General features: G+C 40.3%; 1 protein-coding gene across 1 annotated transcript in view; it reads right to left on the reverse strand.

Annotated features, from left to right (window-relative positions):
• Positions 1-2,234: 2,234 nt before the first annotated feature.
• WDSUB1 (WD repeat, sterile alpha motif and U-box domain containing 1) overlaps positions 2,235-15,797 on the reverse strand; it is a 34,249-nt gene continuing 20,686 nt past the window's right edge. The window contains exons 7-11 of the mRNA XM_056861302.1: positions 13,142-13,182; positions 12,935-13,041; positions 11,555-11,734; positions 5,636-5,776; positions 2,235-2,432 (exon numbers count right to left, since the gene is read on the reverse strand). Coding sequence (XP_056717280.1) covers positions 2,254-2,432; positions 5,636-5,776; positions 11,555-11,734; positions 12,935-13,041; positions 13,142-13,182 — 648 coding nt within the window. The 3' untranslated portion in view covers positions 2,235-2,253. The remainder of the gene's footprint in view (positions 2,433-5,635; positions 5,777-11,554; positions 11,735-12,934; positions 13,042-13,141; positions 13,183-15,797) is intronic.

Raw genomic sequence — 15,797 nt, forward strand, 5'->3', positions numbered from 1 at the left:
TTTTATCACAAACCATGTTTCTCTTTGGTTGTAAAACTTAGTGCATAGTGGCATATAAGTGATATTAATATCTGATATTTCACAGGAGGTATAACAAACCTGATCATCCAGCCACTTCCTGAACATTAAAAAGGCTGTCCATGATGACCAGTAGTATTAAGCAAAATATGGGCTACCACCACTTAATTAAGACGCTGTTTATTAATGCAGTGGAGGAGGAATTCCATCATGAATGTCATCTTTTGTAAGTGAGGAATTAAACATGCTTGCCTGATTAACTATATTAGTAAACATACCAAGCGAAGTCCTTTGAAGTGGTAATTTCAAATTTATTTTGTACAGCAATGTATATATATCTTGTTAAAAAGGTTTAACTCCTCCTGCAAGGTGGTGGGATCTGTAGCACATCCAGATCTGTCCATGACTGTTTTCTTGTCAGGAAGATTCAGTATTACTCTTCCAGCTTAATAAAGATACATGTGTAATTTCAGGAAACGTTCTGTCACTTCTGTGCAAGTCATTCAGCAGCCATATTTTATTTGATTATGTGAATAATTTTGACTTTAGTTACTATAAGGCAGTAAATAAATTACAAAGAGAGGATTGCATGCATTTTGTTCAACATCCTGGTTATTGCACTGAGTAATATATGAGATGTTAACAACATATAACAGCACTTTACATAGTTTATCTAAACACCCTCTGAGGTGCTATGTAAGTAACAAGATGGAGAATAAGGAAGAGGGGCTGCAAGTTTTTGCTGTGTTTTTATAGCTCTCCTAATGGACACTGGTGGGAGGAATATGTGAATTTACTTTTATAGGAAGGTCATCTGATACTTTCCCCTCAGTGCTTCAATGGGAAACTTCTTAGTTGCAAGGATGTTTTCAAGATGACTAGTTTGTAAGGACATTCCTGTAAGTAACAAAGGGGAAAACAGAATACTCCAACTTGTACAAGCTCAACCTTTAACAAATTATTCCCTTGTGTACAGTATGTATGTATTCTCGCACGATCTTTAAAAATTCCATAAAGAATTTGAAATTTCTAAATGAATTGATACTCTTTAGCTTATTTATTGTTTCTCTTGGTATTTGTACAATCTTATTTTATTCTCTGGTTCTGTAGATCTATTTTTTTGCACAGCTACTGTATTTTTCCCATATGAAATAAAAGACTATTAATATAGCTTATGATCCAATAGTGTACAATTTTGTTGCGTTATCAGCGATGCAACTTCAGGGTTGGTCAGGAATTTAATGGCTATGTTACTATTCCAACCAAGAATAACCTTTTGAGACTGACTTGCTGTTTCATCCGATCTTGGGTGACTGGCTGAATGCTGGTCCTCTAGTGGCCATGACAATCACTGCACATCATATTACTTGTGAATTGGGGCATACCCCACACATGATCTGTTTGTTCAGTATATTACGATCGTAACAGTTGTACGAAACAGCATTGATATGCCCACTTAATTTGTCATTTAATACTTGATCATGCTCCACTGAAGATAATATGTAATAGCTAATTAAAGAAGCATGAGGTCAGTGCTGGCTGCCAGCCAGAGTAATCCTGCCAGGGCAGACTGGTATCCCAGGACACATATAATTGGGGTATTCAAAATCTAAAATACCAATGATGAAAATTCTTCAAACTCTTCCACTGAGGGCTTGTTATGCTTAGCGGTAAAAGATGTCAACAGCTTTACTCCTCAAGTGAATATTTTCTATGATAATTCAGTTTATACAGTCTATAATTCAGTCTACAGAATTTTCCATTTTTGTTTTTAAGGAATTTATTTGTAATATGCATTTATAGACATAACAGGTATCTGCACAAAGAAGCGTACAGTCTACATGAGGTGTGTGCACCATTTTCCCGCAGTATTTTTTTTAAAAAAGGCGAATTCCCATAACAATATGGGGGAGGAGGGTTCCTGCTTTTTTCAGATATCCAAGCTCTGTGCCGCCTCCATGACCCAGACAGCCAGCAGGTAAGCTGAGGGGTGATTCAGCCCAGTATTTTTAAATGGTGGCAAGGCTGAAGTTGCCTGAAATAATGCCGAAAAATGGCATTATTCGGGATTCACTTTTCGGCTCCTATAAATCGCCATTTTTTTTCAGGATAAAAACCCCCTGAAAAATATCGATAAGGCTTTTTTCAGTTTGGCTGTGCTGAATGCACACCCCTAGTGTAAACTACCCACCTCCAGTTTCATTTCCTCTTAATTTGAAATATCACTTAAATTATTTAAGACAGTGGTTTTTGATTGCGCACTGGCTGTGTTTCTAACCAGCGATTGATAGCCATTTTCAAAGTTCTGTTTGGGGTAAGTACAAGTCTCTGAAGAGGGAGATTTGTCATGGGACTAGAGCGCCTTTTATTAATGATCCAGTTTTCCATTGCTTCCTTCTCATAGGAGTAGCCATCTAAAGAGAAATTATAAACATCTGAATTACTAACAGGAATATTTAGCCAAATCCTAGAGTAAAAACCATATTTTAGAAAGAGGCCTTAACAATTATCTCAATAAAATCAGATGCAAGTTCTTTAAAGGACTCCCTCTATACCCAACAGGTGGGATAGGGTGGGGTGGGGAACAATAAAAGCAGGTTGAATCGAATAGCAGCAGCCCCCCCCCCAAAAAAAAATCACCAAGGGCACATACATTGTGTCCAAAGCAGGCTTTGGTACATGGATTGGTCTGTAACAACAAGCAGGGTCTATTCAAATAGGTTGTGATGGAGTCAGTCTCACTGTTTCTTCCCTTCTTGCCAAACATTTATTGTTTCATTTAAAACATTTCTTTCCTGCCTTTTCACCCAAATAGGGCCCCCAAGGTGGTGAATATCAAACATTAAAACATTTAAAATGAAGTATATATACAGTAATTCAATAAAATTCAATATAAACACACACAACACCAAAAACCAGGGAGGAGGCCAACAGAAGAACAAAAAAAATCTTCATGTGCGGGCAGAAGACAACAGTAGATAGAGACAGGCAACTCTAGTCGGGGAGTGAGTTCCAAAGTATGGACACCATGACCAAGAAGGCCCTTTCTTGGGTTGTCCCTCACCTTGCCTCAGTGGGGGCAGCCAAAGCACAGCCTCCAAAGACAACCAGAGTGGATGGGTAGGTTCATTTAGGAGAAGGACAGTCCTTAAGGTGACCCCAAGCTATATAGTGTTTTAAAGGTTAATTGAATAGAATTGGGCCTGGAAACATTGAGAACCTCTGTAGATGGAACAAGACTGGAGTGAGATGGGCCCTAGGACTTATTCCAGTCAACACTCTAGCCACAGCGTTCTATACCAACTGTAGCTTCCAGACAGTCTTCCAGGGCAGCCCCACATAGGCAGCATTGCAACAATCTAATCTAGATGTTACCAGGACACGCACTCACTCTTTCCAAAGACATTTACAGGCATTCTGTTATTATAAGCACGCTAAAAGGTCACAGTTTATCTGTGGCAAGTGTAATCAGCAGGAGATCGCACATCACAGTTGCAGGTGGACATGGAAATTGAGGGACAGTGAATTCTTTGTAAATTTCAGGGAAACCCTGCATCCCACCAGTTGAGAAGCACTACTCTAAAGGAATCTGCAGCTAGTCTTGACTGCTTCATTAGTATACCTGCATGATACATGTCTGCAAACATTTCCACATCCATATTCTACAAGAAGTGCCCTTTTTCCCTCCCCCATCTGTTGAGGACAATACTTCTTTTTCCTCTTCTAGTGTCTCTCCTATTGCTGTAATTTTGATTGTTAATTTATGGGAGCAGGAACTTTTCTCTGTTCGTTATTAAATTCTACAAAACCTTACTAAAATTTCAGGTTGCTGTGTTGAGCCACTGGATTTTTTTCCCTCTCTAAAAGCATCAGTAGCTGATACACATTATGCATTAATCAAATTTTGCCCACATCTTACAATTGTATATCAATAGAGATAGTTTTCTCTTGTGGAAAAAAGGTAATCTGATTTTCTTGGAAATGGAATCTGAATTTTTAGAAGTGCTTGTGGAAGACCCAACATTAGTTTTTCCTGAAAAAAATAAACCAATCCCTCTCTTCCAAGAATTTGCTAAATGCAAAAGGTTGTGATTCTCAGCTCGTCTATTCTATTACTGATTTTAATACTGGCTTTAAAATTGCTTTCCAAAGTTCATCACAGAGCTGTCAAAGGAATCATCAGCCCTGCTACCCAAGGTCCCTGGTGCCCACTGCTTTTCATGTATAAAACAGCGGCACCAAAACAGTGACGTGACTAGGCAGTAAATTACAATTGATAATCTGCATTTTAATAGCCCTCATTCAGTACCATTAAATAAAAATTCATGTATGTAATGCCACTTTCTTGTAAGAACCATTGCTTATTTATATATGCTTCTGAAGAAGCTGTGTACGATTCAAAAACATTTATTTTGAGATTCAATTACCACTTAATAAATGTAGTTTGCTTGTCTTTATCACCTTTAAAAACACACAAGAGGAAGAAATGAATTCCAATGTTTGTATTTAGCACTTTTGAGGCATGAGATGGATATCAAAGGGAGATATAAAAGGCATAGAAATAGTAATCATAGGTTTACTGAAACGTCTAATGCATCTCATAACAGTATTTCTTGTTGGGCAAGAAATGAAGGAAACAAGGTAGAAATTATGAATACGTGGCAAGACAGAGCAAGTTTATGCTTCCAAATACTAGTAATTTACTCCCACGTTCAAAACAGCACATCACTTCAGTGCTGCTCCCCCTATTGTTGAGGAGTGGTGGGGAAAGATATGAGGTGTTCCTTGTTATTGTCTGAAAGCAGTAGAAACATGGGGGGGGGGTCTGCAATCTCACAAAGAGCACGAAGATGCTGTTTTTTAAAAGGTCACTACCTAACTTGTCTGTCCAGGAGGACAAATATAGTCATATTACTTAAACTATCCACAAGTCTCTTGAGCTTCCCAATGGGTACATCAGGCCTAAGGGGCAGGTTCAGCAATAAAATGTCGGCGCAAGCGCACTCCAAGACTGGGAAGAGTGGAGTTCTGAATTTACATGGACCGTCACATCATAATTACTTAAACAGAAGCAGTGAGCTGCATATAGCGGTTCCATGGGGGTTGGGGGATTGTCCCTGTCGGGTTGCTGGCTGCAGTGCAACAGGCCACTTAGGAGGCAACTCGGCGGCGCCGACCCCAGCCATGGTGCAGCTATCCTGCCCCCCATCTAGATTTTGCTGTTTGTGTCCCCACCAGAAAGAAAAGTGGTGTATAGACAAAGAAAACAAAAAGCTTTGCTCTTCCAAGAAGGGTTTGTTGTAGGTGCACTCTCTGTGTAGAGTTCATTGCGCAACAAAACAAGCAGAGACTTTTTGGGTTGCTGACCTATATTTCCGGAACACCCAGAAGGGGTGAGAGAGCCTCCAACCCAACCCCCCACCCCGCCGCCTTGCTGGCAGGGTTGTAAACAAAAATACTCCACTGAATTTTATGGATAGTTCAAGTCTGAGCGCACACACACAAAAAGGAATGTTTTTTGGCTGCTGATACGGTCAGTGGAAATGTTCGGCAGGATCCAAGCATTTATCTTTGCATTTAAAAACACACACAGATAATGTGGCTTTTCCACACCTACCTGCAGCAATGACTGGTTCTTTCATAAGTTCCTTTGTTATAGGACATAGGAATTCATCGGGCACAGACTCACAGGCAGATTTCCTCTCAATCTGCAGTTCTTCAATATTCCTCAACACTTTACTGCGAAGGCCTAGAGATTCTGGAAAGGAATTCACACATTTAAACACATTAGACTTTGTAGATTATAGATCAACCTTGAAAAATGACTATGCACAAATATTTCATTCAGGCCACCACCAAAACTTTTCTCTCCTTGCCACTAAGCACAACTGCTGAGTACAAGACTTCTGGCTCAAGTGTTGCTCCTCAAATATTATGGATATTCACATATGCAGAAGCCGCCTCCAAGCACCACTATGGTGCCAAGCACCGTACCTCTTGTATGAAGATGCCTTGGAAACAAAGTCCCACCCCCACACATAGATTACCTGGAGTGAAACAACTGGAGTCTAAAGTCTAAAAGACAACTAGTTTTGCTTAAAGCCTGATATTGCACGAATAACCAGTTCGACACACTATCTCCAACAATAGTTTTAAGTGGAAAACCAAACAAGGTGTTCTCAGTAGGAGAGATCCCGGATTCAATCCCCCTCATTTCTGGTTAAAAGGATCAGGTAGTAGCCAATGCAACAGACTTCCACTGGAGACCTTGGTTTTATACTGTGACTGGCAGTGGCTGTCCACTACCTTTGACAGACCAGTGGTCTGACTCATTCAAGATAGCTTCATGCGCTCAAACAAAATGCCCTATGTTAAATGCAACATATATGCCATTAAAGGTTTATGAATGGAAAAAAAATGCAACATGATCAAAATAAAAACAACCCTAAACTGAACTCTTTCATGGACTATACTAAACAGCATGAACATGTTCACCAACTTATGGTATGTTCTGCAACAATAATGAGTCATTAATTGGAAAAAGACTAAACCTTCCCACATATGCAGAAATGGGCTCACAAAAGAGTTTGAAGTTCAAAGTCTGCAGAGCACCTGCTACACTGGTCAAGTCTTAGAAGCAATTTTCATAATTTGTGGGGAGGGAGGTGGGAACAAGCAGATTGTGGCTGAGTGTGTGATGCAAGATATATCTTTCCTTAATCTTAACTGCTACTAGTGGGAAACTGCTCCACTTTGTTTCAATGGGTCCTGCTTGTCCTAATTTAACCATTGTTTATGTTGTTACATGGCAATTAGCTTGGAAAAGAGGCTGGCTCCATTTGCATGGTAATGAAGTATTCTTCCAAAGAAGTGTCAAAAACAATCAAACAGGCTAATGAAATGCCATGTGAACCACCTGCTGGTCACCTTCTCCTCAATTAAATGCCTCTGGGAGCAAAGAAAACTAACATAGCAGGACAAGAACCAAGCAATTAACATAAAACAGTGCAATAAGGTCCACAGTCTACACACTCATGGCTCTTGAATTGCAAAGACATTCAGTCATCTTCACAAAAGACTACTTATATCGTGTAAATACTATATTCTTCAAAAGACAACAAAGTTAGGTATACTTAGGCCATCAAGAATCAGACAATGAAAGAGTATGAGTGCACACCTGCAAAGAAAGAGAGCTTGCTAGGATATGATATCCAGGTATATGCCGAAATTAGTATGGAAAGCTAAAAATAGATTTTCTAATGGATGAAGTTAATACTTTTCAGGCTTTCTAGCTGAAACTGAAAAGTGCTACTTTTGCCATATATCGTCAGAATCACATCTACTTGTCTATTACATAACTAAGGAAATGTTAAAATTATCACAACACTGCCATTTTAAAATTATATTTCACTTTACAGTATTTTCAACAAAGGGACAACAAAACCATACAACTGAATAAACGCATTACGTTGCTTTATACTGAGAGAGATCATTGGTCAACCAAGGTCTACCGTGCCTACACTGATTGACAGTGTCTCTCCAGGGGTCTTGGGTTGAAGTTTTCCACATCACCTACTACTTGATACTGTTTAAATTGGAAATGCCAGGGACTGAAACCTGGGGCCTTTTGCATGTAAAGCAGATGCTGCGTACCTCCCACCACCCAAGGTCAAGAGATTATACCACGGAGTTGTAGAAGGTCAGAGGAATAGAATGAAAAATACCAAATAAGAACATAAGATGAGCCCTGCTGGATCAGACCAATGGTCCATCTAGTCCAGCATTCTGTCTCACACAGTAGCCAACCAGTTCCTCTTGTTACAGGTCATAGAGGCTGAGGCATTCCCCTGATGTTGCCTCCTGGCACTGGTATTCAGAGGTTTACTGCCTCTAAAGGTGGAGGTTATCTTTAGTCACCATGCCTAGTAGCCACTGACAGACCTATCCTCCATGAATCTGTCTAATTTCCTTTTAAAGCTGCCTATGTCTGCAGCCATCATTACATCCTCTGGCAGCGAAGTATTTCCAATTGCCCTGCCTGAATCTAATGTCCATCAGTTTTTTGGATGCCCTTGAGTTCTAGTATTTTGAAAGAGGGAGAAAAAGTTATCTTTGTCAGCTGTCTCCACCTCTATCATGTCCCCCCCCCTTTAGTGGTCTCTTTTCTAAACTGAGAAGTCCTAGACTCTGCAGCCTTTCCTCATAGGGAAGGTTCTCCAACCCCCTAATCATCTTGGTTGCCCTCTTCTGTACTTTTTCCAGCTCTGCAATGTCCTTTTTGAGATACAGTGACCAGAACTGTATGCAGTATTCCAAATGAGCAGGGAGAGTCCTCTGAGTGAAACAGAAACTCTGTTCAACAGTTTAGTTTAAAGGGGTTGGGGGAGGATAGTTCAGCACCTTGTACAGAGTAAAAGAATGTAGAAGAAGTAGGATGGAGAGAGGCTCTCAGACACAAGGAAGGTTCAAACAAGAATTGATCATGTTTGGAGAGACCTTGACACATCCAATTTATTTGCAAGGGGGAGAAAAGAACGGATTTCAAAGGGAAATAACTCCCACAGAATACACTAACTTTTAGTCCTGTCTTTTGAGGATAACCAGAGCAACGTGTTTTCTGCTCTATTTGATCAGGACAATGCTTTGCCATGGTGCAGTGGTTTTACACAACTATTGCTCTCCAGATACCACAGTTTGCAACTCTATGTGTTTATAAAGCTAGAACAATGTTTGGGGTACTATTTATAGACCAAAATTAGGGATCCAATTGGGTACAAAATCATTGTCATAACAAATACATATATTTGGGAGTCATATCTGGATCTCCTTGGAATCCACTCTGCATTATAATTATCACCTAAAAGGGGAAAAAACCCAACCTATAGCCTGCCTATTAACTATTTTGTTAACTTTTTTTCAGAATTGGGTGGGGGGTGGCATTTTATGCTAACGAAAATATTTTTATATTTGTTTACCTTCTGTAACGTATAACTTGTCTCACTATGACGATATCTGCCAAATGTACTCGTATTTTCTTATATGTGACTTATAATTAGTTCTCAGAGGTATCATTAAAAAAATCCCAGTACTCAGGCAACAAGCTATTATGCTGATTTTTTCCACAGAGCATTTGCGTATTCACTAGAGGTCAACTCAGCTGGGGACTTTGCCTTTAGTCTCACTGCTTTCAATATTTGCAGAAGCTTGCCATCAGCATTATCTGCTAGGTCTCAACTGATAACTTTGGCAAATTTGGCCTATTGGAATATTTAGAGAAACACAAACTTCTCTTCTCATTAAAAAAAACCCTGATTAAACTACAACTTTTATGGGTTTCAAGCTACAAAGTTTCTTGATGTGTTTTCAACTCTTGGGTGACAGAATGAACATGAAAACTAGAAGCAAGTGCTAAAGTCCTGTAATGATCCACAATGTTTTTATAGTTCCCAGCAGTATATGGGATAGCACCACCACCACTACCGGTAGGAGGAAGCAAAAGAATCACATGTAAACATTTACACCAGTGTAATTCCACTCAAGCAAGAATGGCACACAGAAGAGTTTCAGGTCTTACACTAAATTCAAGAGGCCCAAGTTACAGAACTGCAGGAAAGAGACACCTGATCCTCTGCCCCATGGCAGGATTTTCCACATGTAACTTAATTTACAAAGTACAGATTACAATGATAGCACAGCACACTTTTTTAAAATTTAATGTACACAGATGTCTAACCAAAACCAGGTTGTTCAAACAAGTGAAATAAACCACACGCTACAGAAACGCAAAAGCCAAGGCCACAGACCTGAAGAATTCCACACATTGTATTTTCAGGTACATTCTGAAAATGTTTTAAGTAGGGCTGCCAGGCCACAGCAGGCAACCACCAGGAGTATTTTGCTGGCAGGGACTGGTGTGCTGACGTCATGCCGGTGCACTGACGTCTCTTCCGGTAAAACTGAAAGTGATGTCAGGTGATACTTTAGGATTTGCAAGAGTTTCTGGAAATTCTATAGTGTCCCCTGATGTCACTTCTGGTTTCTACGTAAAATAGTACATCAATGTGATAAAAAGTGTTTTGCCAACTCACTGCTGAATGAACAACCTAGTAAGATATATAGTTTGTGTCTGTGTAACGGGGAAAATGGCTCTGACAAAAATAAATTAATGAAGTTCCAAGAGGAAGTTTCTTAGCTATCCAGTCAATGTCACCCAATTCCTAAAATGCGTGGCCCACCAATCAATCTAGGAGGGCCAGATGTCCTGCCTCCTGGCAATTGTCCCATTCCCTGCCAGCACTTCACAGGCTGGCGGGGGGTGGGGGAATGAGGGGGCATGCTGGTGTCACACCACCATCATTTCTGGTGCAAAACCAGAAGTGACATCATCACCACTGGGCAGTGAGGTTGCACATCAGCACTAAGCCTGCACACTTGTTGCTCCTCCCAATTTCTCCCAACAGATAGGCAGCTACTGCTGGCAACCCTAAATCCACCACACTCAACAAGTCAGGCCTAAGTCAAAGGAAAGCTGAAAAAATGTCTGCGCTACTGAAGAGGCTGGAAATGCACCGAACTTAACTTGTGTATTAATTCAGTTCTTTTTACTATTACTACAGCTTGGATCACCCAGTTTGCCCAGCATATGGTCTTGATCCTTTCGTCCTGGGATGCATCAATAAACATTAGGAAGAATTTTGTAACAGTTAGAGTGGTTCCTCAGTGAAACAGGCTTCCTCAGGAGGTGGTAAGCTCTCCTTCCATGGAGGTTTTTATGAAGAGGTTAGATGGCCATCTGTCAGCAATGCTGATTCTGTGACCTTAGGCAGTTCATGAGAGGGAGGGCATCTTGGCTATCTTCTGGTCACTAGGGGTGTGTCGGGGGGGAGGTAGTTGTGAATTTCCTGCATTGTCCTGGGGGTTGGACTTGATGACCCTGTTGGTCCCTTCTAACTCTGATTCTATGAAATTCCCACCCCCTATAGGCAGTATCCTATATGGACTTTTTGAGGTCAACGAGCTACAAATAAAGATGGACTGGAGAAAGAGCAAGATAACAATATCTTCTAAAATTTAAAAATTCCTTCAAAAGCTGTGAGAGCACCATGAATCCGATTACCAGGCTGTGAATTCAAGGCTCCTGGGGCTAAAGATTTCCAGCTCAGACTATGACAACTAGATCCTCAAACTGTTGTACTTAAAAGGACTGACCTCCAAATGATTTCCAGCACGAACTGATTTTACACAAGATTATAACCAATGATGGTGCCCTTTTATATTTAGTACAAACTTTTTTTTTTGGTAGACCAGGCTAAAGTGAAAAGGAAAACTGCAGACAATATATATTGTTACTAGTATATATGAAAACCCCCATAAGGGGTTGCCATAAGTTGGCTGTGACTTGACAGCACTTTACACACACACACACACACACACACACACAGTATATCCAAACTTTTTTTTACAAGAACAACATCTGAAGTAAAACAAAATATATCATATGAACAGAACTGTCAAAATGCCATTTGAACAGTCTTACCAATTTTTAAGTCATCAGCCAAACTCTCTTTGGTAAGACTCAGCAGTTCTTTACCATCAATGTTATTCTTTTGGAAAATTTCAACTAGGTCTTTTAAACCATGTTTGCATAGCCAAATTGAAACATCTTCTTCTGACCAGTTCTCGATGGATGTGTTTGTACTCTCTTTGGGTGTAGCTCCTGAGAAAATGGGAGTGGGGAGGAATCAAAAGAAAATTAAATTAAAATAAACATTTTGCATAAATGAAGAACATTTCTATATATCTAGCCATGGATCAAAAACTCCACACAAGAAGGCCTTCTTATGGCTACAGAATAGGCTTCTGCAAATCTGGGAGAATCCAGTTTTGGCACCAGACAGCCTGACCATTACCTGGAGTCAGAGTGAAAGGAGAGAGACCACAGGGGCTGCAGGATAAAAGGAGAAGGGCGGGGAGAACAGAGAGGGTTGAGAAAGATAAAGGAACAGATGAGCAGAGGGTGAAAGCAGAACTTAAAAGCAGGAGACAAACCAGTGAAGAGAAGTAAGGAAAAGGGGGAGAGGTAAAAAGGGAGAGGAAGAGACACAGAGTGGGGCTGGTGGGGGGGGGAAGTGGGATTTCCCATCTAAAAATTCTTACAGGGTCCCATTTGTACTTTATGCAAAATAGTTAAAATGCTTTCCAAATTTTCAAGGTTTCGTTCAATACAGTAGTTTCTGTAGCTTCTGTAGTTCTATAATTCCAATACAAGGCTGTAAGTTTTGCTCTTCATAGCACATTCTACTGTCTATCCCTTTTTTTAAAGAGATTGGCCCCAGCCCACACAAAGGCTTTTCCAGCGGTGGTTCCACTTTTAGTGGAATCGACTACTGAGTAATCTTTCAGGAAAGCTCATAAGGCAGTGCTGTTTCGGAGGACCTTTTGTTAATTTTGTTCAGTTTACTGTAGACTTTGTGGTTGGTTTATCTTACAGGGATTTTTATTTTATTTTAAATGGATTTTATAATTTGTATATATATTTGACATATTGTATAGAAACTCATGAACTTCAAGCGAATGGCAGTGTCCAAATGTGTTCAATGAAGAAATAATTTTAGTTGTTGTAGCTAGCTTTGGAAAGGGCAAGCTAAAATATAATTACTTTACATATTATTCACTTATGAAAAGGCAAATGGCATTTTTGTTGTTTGACTAGATGACTACAGTATCCTGGGAAAGACCTACCAGAAGCCTTGGAAAGCCATAGCAGACTTTTAGAATAAGAAGCTGCCTGACTCAGTGGCTTCATTCATACAAACACACACATATACAGACAGAGTCATAGCTTTACCCTATGTTAATGAGTTAACAAATGGTGAATATTTAAAAAGCATGCGTCAAAGACTTTTTTTGTACAAACCTGCAAAAAGTTGTTTTGGTTCAAACTGCCAGATCTTCACACATTTATCCATTGAACCTGTAGCAAATAATGGGATGTCTGGTGCAAAGGCACAGGTTGTAACATACCTAGAAATTAAAAAAAAAAACACAAGTTGACGGAAACATATCACAAATGAAAAGCTCCCAGTAGCTAATATTATGGAAAATATATATGCTAATATCATACCTGGTATGCTGAGTCAAAGTGTGTAGGATGTTCCCAGTATTCTACCAATAACAATTTAAAAAATGTGTTTGTTAGGTCAAGCAAGGTTCAATTTATAACCAATACTCTAATTTTTTTTAAACTGCAAGAGTTAGTCCAATCAGCATTTGTAATCAAGAAGTATAGACATTAAACAGTTTATCTAAAAGCGCAAACTGATAAGCTGCCGAAGAAAACACAATATATAACGAAATTGGTTCACAGAAATAAAATGCATCTTATACTTGTTGCACTAAGGCATGGAATATTTCAAATGGAAGGCTTTAGACAACTGCCTAGTATTTTAAATACTTTTAAAACTTCTGCTGAATAAGCAACCCTCATGAAATTAAAGTGATAAACACCATGAGAATTCATCAGCAGTATTGTTTATGTTAAGAAAATCCTGTGCTTAGCATACTTGGCCACTAGATGCTACTCTCCCCAAGCATATTTTTGTATCCTTCATTAATAAGATTAAATAATAGGATTTCCTCATTACTGGAAAACAAGGTTTTTTTAAGCAGAATTTTCAAAAGACATAAGACTTAATTCACAAGAATTCCTAAGAAAAAATATCCACTTAGGTGTCAACTTCAGATCTACTGTATTTACACAGAAGGAAGAAAATGCTGAATGTAAGATGGCCCCTTTAAGAATGCTATACATACACACAGAGAAAGAGACTATTATTGGACATACTGTAACTTTTATGTAAATATAAGACAACCTGTGTGTGGGGGGAACTATTCTTGCATTTGAGTAAATACTGTAATGCACTTCGGACCATAAAACTTCAGTCACAACCCTTCTTTAGTCTTTGAAGGCAAAATTAGATGTGATATGGAGGGGGATCCACCTGTATTTATTCATATATATGTCTTCCTCTTAATTTTTTCAATTTGTTTGTGTGTTGGGTTTGTTTTTTAAAGTAGAGTGCATGGGCAAGAGCAGCTAAACCTTCCCCCAAATCTGGATTTAAGCACAGTTTAGGTCAGGGGTTCCCAAATGTGGTACTTATGGGCACCATGGTGCCTGCCAACTCCTCTCCTGGTGCCCACCAAGTGCTTTTTAGAAAGCAGGCAGGGCCAGGTGGGTAGGGTTGCCAGGTCCCTCTTTGCCACCAATGGGAGGTTTTTGGGGCGGAGCCTGAGGAGGGTGGGGTTTGGGGAGGGGAGGGACTTCAATGCCATAGAGTCCAATTGCCAAAGCGGCCATTTTCTTCAGGTGAACTGATCTCTATTGACTGGAGAACAGTTGTAATAGCAGGAAATCTCCAGCTACTACCTGGAGGTTGGCAACCCTACAGGTGGGGCTTTTGCTAGTAAGGCTTCTGATTGTCCACTGGAGATTTGACTGGCTGTGCAGACTTTTTTAAAAGGTTGCTGCTGCAGCTGTCACCACACCACTAGGACCTTCACTGTGTGAGTGAAGATAAGTTGCCACAGCCATTGTATGGCTGGCTCCACCTCCTGTGGCAGTAACTTTGTGGCTGCACACACCAAATTGTATCAGAATTACAAAGGTGCCCTTGGGGTCAAAAAATCTGGGAACCCCTGGTTTAGGGTTTAAGATTATGAGAGACCTCTATGTACAACAAATTATTAAACAGTACTAATATGCCTTTTTTAGTAATGCCTCTTCAATTTGACAGAATTTGAACCTGGGTCTCCCAGATCTAGGAATGCCAGGATTTGGAAACAGGCGTGCTGGAGTAATGTTGCTGCATGACATCACTTATGGTGAAAAACCGGAATATGGTGTCAACCTATAGTTTAATGGCTATGTTTTACTGTCTTTTGTTTTTAATGATTGTGTTTTAATCGATTTGTTTTATTATCTTAGTTGTAAGCTGCCTCTAGCAGCTCTCTGGAAAGGTGGCATATAAATTGTTTAAACAAACAAATAAACCAATAATTTAGCCATCATAGCTAATCGTTATCGATGGACATATCGTCCACAAACCTGTCTACATTCATTAGACAAGGAAATTGTTTTTTCAATACACAGATACACTGAAATAGAGAATATCCTTTTTGCAGTAATTTGAAATTTTTAGCTTTAGACAATAGTCTAAGTAACAGACAAAAACAAAAAAACAGATTCTTAATCCTATTGTGCTAAGCACAACATGTTGATGAGAAACAAAGATAACTACAGCTCAATTTTTAGGTTACTGCAAGATATGAACCAAGGAAATGAGGTGGTATTACTGTGTCAAATACAACTACCGTATATACTCGGTATAAGCCGACCCGAGTATAAGCCGAGGTGTCTAATTTCACCCCAAAAATGGGGAAAAATTAGGCACCCACGTATAAGCCGAGGGGGAAATGCACCCCTCCCCTCCCGCAGGCTTACCTGACCGGGCTCCAGGCGCGCAGGCAGGCAGGCGGCGGCGGCGAACCCCTCCCTGCGCGCAGGAGGCCCCGCAGGGTCAGCTGGCAAGCGGGAGGACCGGCCCAGGTGAGGGGGGATGGGGGGGAAGAAACCACCGCCGCCCCACAGAAGGCGGGGTGGGGGGTGAAGAAACCGCCGCCGCCGCGCAGAAGGCGCGATCGGGGGGGGGGAGAAGCCGCCACCGCCGCAGCGCAGAAGGCGCGATCAGGTGGGGTGGGGGGGAGAAGGCGGGACAGCC

Source organism: Euleptes europaea, chromosome 15 (genome assembly GCF_029931775.1).
Source record: "Euleptes europaea isolate rEulEur1 chromosome 15, rEulEur1.hap1, whole genome shotgun sequence".
NCBI lineage: Eukaryota > Metazoa > Chordata > Lepidosauria > Squamata > Sphaerodactylidae > Euleptes > Euleptes europaea.